General features: G+C 40.7%; 1 protein-coding gene across 4 annotated transcripts in view; it reads right to left on the bottom strand.

Moving 5' to 3' along the window:
* Positions 1–1,300: 1,300 nt before the first annotated feature.
* LOC311105165 (LIM domain-binding protein 2) overlaps positions 1,301–6,743 on the bottom strand; it is a 79,817-nt gene continuing 74,374 nt past the window's right edge. For all 4 annotated transcript variants that reach the window (XM_084147216.1, XM_084147217.1, XM_084147218.1 and 1 more), the window contains one exon: positions 1,301–5,895. In XM_084147216.1, coding sequence (XP_084003342.1) covers positions 5,665–5,895 — 231 coding nt within the window. In that variant the 3' untranslated portion in view covers positions 1,301–5,664. The remainder of the gene's footprint in view (positions 5,896–6,743) is intronic.

Here is a 6,743-nt window from a genome sequence, read left to right as displayed (position 1 = left end):
AAACCAAGATTCGTCCTGCCAGATGGTGTGCGTGAGTCATCACTCCAGAGAACATTTTTCCACTGCTCCAGAGTCCAATGGCGGTGAGTTTTACACCACTCCAGCTGTCGCTTGGCATTGCGCGTGGTGATCTTAGGCTTGTGAGCGGCTGCTCGGCCATGGAAACCCATTTCATGAAGCTCCCGACGAATGTTGCTTCCAGAGGCATTTTGGAAGTCAGTAGTGAGTGTTGCAACTGAGGACAGACGATTTTTACACGCTACGCACTATAGCACTTTGCGGTCCCGTTCTGTGAGCTTCTGTGGCCTACCACTTCGCAGCTGAGCCGTTGTTGCTCCTAGACATTTCCACTTCACAATAACAGCACTTACAGTTGCCCGGGGCAACTCTAGCAGGGCAGAAATTTCACAAACTGACTTGTTGGAAAGGTGGCATCATATGACGGTGCCACGTTGAAAGTCTCTGAGCTCTTCAATAAGGGCATTCTACTGCCAATGTTTCTCTATGGAGATTGCATGGCTGTGTGCTCTATTTGATACACTTCTCATCAACTGGTGTGGCTGAAATAGCCAAATCCACTTATTTGAAGGGTGTATCAATATTGATCAAACAAACATTATCCACACCGATTGTTGACACAACAATCCACCACAGATATATGTACACAAGATATGTGATCTGTAATATTGTATTTCATCTGACATCAATTAAATGTCTTACCTTATCCAAAAGACTTATCACATAATCATAGACCTTTGCAAAGAAATAAGGTGATAATTTAAATTTTTTTCAATCAAAAATTTCAATCAAATGTCAATTAATTTCAACCCAATATTCAAATTGTAAAGTGGTTATCCCACTGGCTATAGGGTGAACGCACCAATTTGTGAGTCGCTCTGGCTAAGAGCGTCTGCTAAATGACGTTAATGTGCCCTTGAGCAAGGCACTTAACCCTAATTGCTCCTGTAAGTCGCTCTGGTTAAGAGCGTCTGCTAAATGACTAAAATGTAATGTAAATGTAATACATAAAATATTTGGATGTCGTTAATCTAATTGGATAATTCAATACTACAAGATGAGGACAAAGATCCATCCAAATATTTCACACTTGATATCCTGCTGCTGCTTCCCTGCCTTTAGTTGACTGATGCCTGAATGATTCATTGCTGTCTACATTTCATATTACATTTCAGTCATTTAGCAGACGCTCTTATCCAGAGCGACTTACAGTTAGTGAATGCTTATGTTTTTTTGTGTTTTTTTTCATACTGGCCCCCCGTGGGAAACGAACCCACATCCCTGCCGGCCAAACCCTCCCCTACCTTGGACGACGCTGGACCAACTGTGCGCCGCCCATGGGTCTCCCGGTTGCGGCCGGCTGCGACAGAGCCTTTGAAAATCCTGTTCAAAGAGAAACAATTGGATCTATTCATCTTAAACGCGCAGTTGGTTTATTGATGAACCAGTTGACCCCCTGACCCTAAATAACGCATCATATTGATCAAGAATAAGAAGTGGTGGCTGACATTAGCCAATTTGTCATATTGGAAATACATTGGCACATTAGCACACAGCACAGTTATGCTGTAGTAACAGCATTTCAAATTGGCTACCTATTGATAGACAAGAGGACAGACAGACTAGAATAACGGTATAGGAAAAGAGATTGAGAAACAGACATGCAAGGGCAGTTAATGCACAGTAATCCATAGACAATGTCTGCAATAACCCAATCAGACCAATCTGTAAGTACAGTTTATTGGCACACATAATGGCAAAGCATACAGTAGGCTTGCGAAAGTATTCACCCCCCTTGGCATTTTTCCTATTTTGTTGCCTTACAACCTGGAATTGATTTTTTGCGGGTTTGTATCCTTTGATTTACACAACATGCCTACCACTTTGAAGATGCAAAATATTTTTTGGGGTGAAACAAACAAGAAATAAGACAAAAAAACAGAAAACTGTAGGGTGCATAACTATTCACCCCCCCCAAAGTCAATACTTTGTAGAGCCACCTTTTGCAGCAATTTCAGCTGCCAGTCTCTTGGGGTATGTCTCTATAAGCTTGGCACATCTAGCCACTGGGATTTTTGCCCATTCTTCAAGGCAAAACTGCTCCAGCTCCTTCAAGTTGGATGGGTTCCGCTGGTGTACAGCAATCTTTAAGTCATACCACAGATTCTCAATTGGATTGAGGTCTGGGCTTTGACTAGGCCATTCCAAGACATTTAAATGTTTCCCCTTAAACCACTCAAGTGTTGCTTTAGCAGTATGCTTAGGGTCATTGTCCTGCTGGAAGGTGAACCTTCGTCCCAGTCTCAAATCTCTGGAAGACTGAAACAGGTTTCCCTCAAGAATTTCCCTGTATTTAGCGCCATCCATCATTCCTTCAATTCTGACCAGTTTCCCAGTTCCTGCAGATGAGAAACATCCCCACAGCATGATGCTGCCACCACCATGCTTCACTGTGGGGATGGTGTTCTCGGGGTGATGAGAGGTGTTGGGTTTGCGCCAGACATAGCGTTGTCCTTGATGGCCAAAAAGCTCAATTTTTGTCTCATCTGACCAGAGTACCTTCTTCCATATGTTTGGGGAGTCTCCCACAACACCAAACGTGTTTGCTTATTTTTTTCTTTAAGCAATAGCTTTTTTCTGGCCACTCTTCCGTAAAGCCCAGCTCTGTGGAGTGTATGGCTTAAAGTGGTCCTATGGACAGATACTCCAATCTCCGCTGTGGAGCTTTGCAGCTCCTTCAGGGTTATCATTGATCTCTTTGTTGCCTCTCTGATTACTGCCCTCCTTGCCTGGTCCGTGAGTGTTGGTGGGCGGCCCTCTCTTGGCAGGTTTGTTGTGGTGCCATATTCTTTCAATTTTTTTATAATGGATTTAATGGTGCTCTGTGGGATATTCAAAGTTTCAGATATTTTTTTATAACCCAACCCTGATCTGTACTTCTCCACAACTTTGTCCCTGACCTGTTTGGAGAGCTCCTTGATCTTCATGGTGCCGCTTGCTTAGTGGTGCCCCTTGCTTAGTGGTGTTGCAGACACTGGGGCCTTTCAGAACAGGTGCATATATATACTGAGATCATGTGACAGATCATGTGACACTTAGATTGCACACAGGTGGACTTTATTTAACTAATTATGTGACTTCTGAAGGTAATTGGTTGCACCAGATCTAATTTAGAGGCTTCATAGCAAAGGGGGTGAATACATATGCACACACCACTTTTCAGTTATTTATTTTTTAGAATCTTTTGAAACAAGTAATTTTTTTCATTTCACTTCACCAATTTTGACTATTTTGTGTATGCCCATTACATGAAATCCAAATAAAAATCCATTTAAATTACAGGTTGTAATGCAACAAAATAGGAAAAACGCCAAGGGGGATGAATACTTTTGCAAGGCACTGTACATACCAGACATCAGATATGACACAAAACATCTCTGCGATATAATGTACAAATTGTGCAGAGTTCTAATAATACCAGGTTCAAACATATTCAGAAATGTGTTGCTTCCTTACAAATGCACAAATAAATACACAAAAGATCCAATCTTATAATAAAGACATCCACAGTTGTCTTCTTGCCATTTTGAAACAAAATCCAACATGAGGAGAGGAATTCAAGGAAGAATAGTCAACTAAAGAACAACTGGTAACACAAAAACAGGGTTTTTTAAACTGCAATTCTGTAGGGCCTTGAGTATGCTGTGTTTCTGGATTTGCGGCTAATAATGTATGTATTTTTTAAAAATCCCTACAATTAGTCAATTTTCAAATGTTCAAATGTTCAACATTTTAAACATTTCTAAAACATTATAGTTTAATATCTGATGTGTGCACTAATTAATTGACTGGATATAAACATGTCAAAATGATAAATGAGCGTCTTATAGCAGCAAAAATCTGTCGGACAGACAACAGAATCCGAAAGGCCCTATAGAAATGTGAAACTCCTCCAAATAAAAAAGCTTGTGCGAAACAGCTGCCATGTACAAAATGATTTCAAAATGGTGGCTAATCTTAAATGAATAAAGTTGTATGTCACACCTCTATTTGCAGAGCTACAAACCTTGTAACAGTGTTCCCAAACTGATGAACCCCCCCAAAAATGTCTGACCAACTCAAAAAGGTACATATATCAAACAACAAAAGTTAAATCATGCAAAGTTTTAAAGACCCAGTGCAGTCAAAAACGTGATGATCCTGTTTTTTATATATATTTTCACACTATGAGGTTGGAATAATACTGTGAAATTGAGAAAATGATGATAATGCGCTTTTAGTGTAAAAGCTGTTAGAAAAAATTATTGCTTGAGGAATTGCTCTTTGCTAAGAAGCTATTTTTGTTTCTTTTTGACCATTTTAATTGAAACAATCACAGTAAGGTACTTAATTGTTACCCAGAAATGATTTGATATTGAGATAAAAACGACTGCATTGAACCTTTAATATCAGTTTGGAATAGGTCAGTCATTAAAGGGAAAGAACAAAGACAAATCCAAAATAAGAAAAAAAAACATTAATGCATTGGTGTATGTCAGCAAAGTTCACATACTGATTGGCAACGTACAAATCTGATTGGAAAGTATTTTGGGGAGAAGCAAAAGAACACCAATAGACTACAAACACAATCGAACAGGTTTGCATGAAATAACAATCTGCGACGACTGCTGTAATTCTGGAAAGGAAATCCTGGAACACGAGTGTCTCACTTGAAGCTGTCCATAGTGGTGAAACAGAGTCACTTTCCTTTTAATTGGAAATTGGAAAAAACAAAAACAACAACAATGTAAATAAACCAACAGCCAAATTATTTTCCAATAAAAATGCAAATGCTCAAGACGACGACGTCTCGTGTAGTTTGGTGGCTGAGTAAAACCTTGCCGGTTCGTTCTCATTGAGGCTGATGCTCTTAAAAGAGACATTTTGTTTTTGATGTTTTGTTTTGACTTCCACTGTCAACTGTCCCAGAGGGGTCGTAACCTGCAGCTCAAAGGTCAAAAGGGCAACAACCACAGAATTCCCACTACAGTTAAAGCTCAAGGAATGAGAAGGTGTCCATGAAGTAGAATTCAGATGAAGACACTGGCCTTGTGTCATTCCCAGAGCAATTACAACTTCCCTAACACTGGGAATTCCCACCAAATCCAAACAGAGGAATTCTAGGAAAAATTGAAAAAATAAAACCCAGTATTGTTTAATGTCATCATTGCAATGCATACAACCTGTATGCATTTAGATGGAAAAGTAGTCTTTATCGTATGGATATTGCTGTGCAATGTCAGTCAGTTCTCTGTCTCAGTCTCTCTCCAGGATGTTACAGTGAAGTTGGAGAAGAATTGTTCTGGTATTTGGTGGAGATGATTGACCATGATGAGTGATAGTGACACCATTGACCATGATGTGGAAACATTTGCCAACAGGGTTAAATTCAGTACAATTTGAGGTTTTAGAGGGCTCTGCCCTAGTGGGCCAAATATGTACAGTTTTTTAAATCTTCCCTCTGTGTTTTACTGTGAGGGCAACATGGTCTCATTAGATAATGTACAAAATAGTGACATTTAACCATTGGAGTTAAATGTCCCCTAAGTGTACATATGAGAGTTGGGGCACTGACTGTGCTCTTGGTATCCTTGGTCTCTGTGTGTTCTACTGTGACGACTGCGGCGCTGTGCTCTCGGCCTTGCTATCCTGGTTGTTGGGCGGCTTGCTGCCCCACGGGCTGTTATTGCCGAGGGCAGGCGAGCCGTTGAAGTCATCCTCGTCGTCCAATCCGTTGGTGGCATCATACTGCGTGTTCTCCAGACGCGTGATCAGACGCTCATCCTCGTCCCCGAACTCCCCGCCCATCAGGGTGGGCTCGCCCACCACCATCACGTCCTGAAAGACAAAGGAGAGAGATCAAAGGTCAGAGGTCAGACATTTTGAGGGACACATTGTTGCATGTGTGAGAAATGTATGGACTTCTGAGAGATTATATGTGATATATAGAATTTATTATATATTGATTATTCTATATTGGTCATATTCATTTTATGGTGTGATCTGCATGTTATACTAACTCTAAATCTTTGTCACAATTCATGACACAAAAATAAAGGAAACACCAACATAAAGTGTCTTAATGGGGCGTTGGGCCACAACGAGCCAGAACAGCTTAAATGCACCTTGGCATAGATTCTACAAGTGTCTGGAACTCTATTGGGGGGATGCAACACCATTCTTCCACCAGAAATTCTATCATTTGGTGTTTTGTTGATGGTGCTGGAAAACGCTGTCTCAGGCGCCGCTCCAGAATCTCCCATAAGTGTTCAATTGGGTTGAGATCTGGTGACTGAGATGGCCATGGCATATGGTTTACATCATTTTCATGCTCATCAAACCATTTAGTGACCATTCGTTCCCTGTGGATGGGGACATTGTCATCCTATTGGGGCATAGCCACGGTAGCCAAAATAATGGCCTGCCCAGAGTTTTTATACATGACCTTAATGGGATGTAAGTCGCTTAAAGGTGCACTATGCAGAAATCGCGCCGCCATTTCCTGTTTGGTAAAATTCTAATAGATTGCCGAATTTTTGTTTTATGTGACAAAACAAGCAAGTATAGTGTAGAGAGAATCATTGTACCATCTAAACCGCTGTGAAATGTCTTGTCCATAACCACATTTCTTGTATTTTCAGCTGTTTGAATTTGGTGTACAAAACCGAAAGTAAAAGACGAACAAA

This window comes from Coregonus lavaretus, assembly GCF_964263955.1.
Source record: "Coregonus lavaretus genome assembly, chromosome: 29".
In the NCBI taxonomy this organism is placed as follows: Eukaryota; Metazoa; Chordata; class Actinopteri; order Salmoniformes; family Salmonidae; genus Coregonus; species Coregonus lavaretus.
Note: the sequence above shows the minus strand (reverse complement) of the source record. Positions and strands in the feature narration are given on the sequence as shown.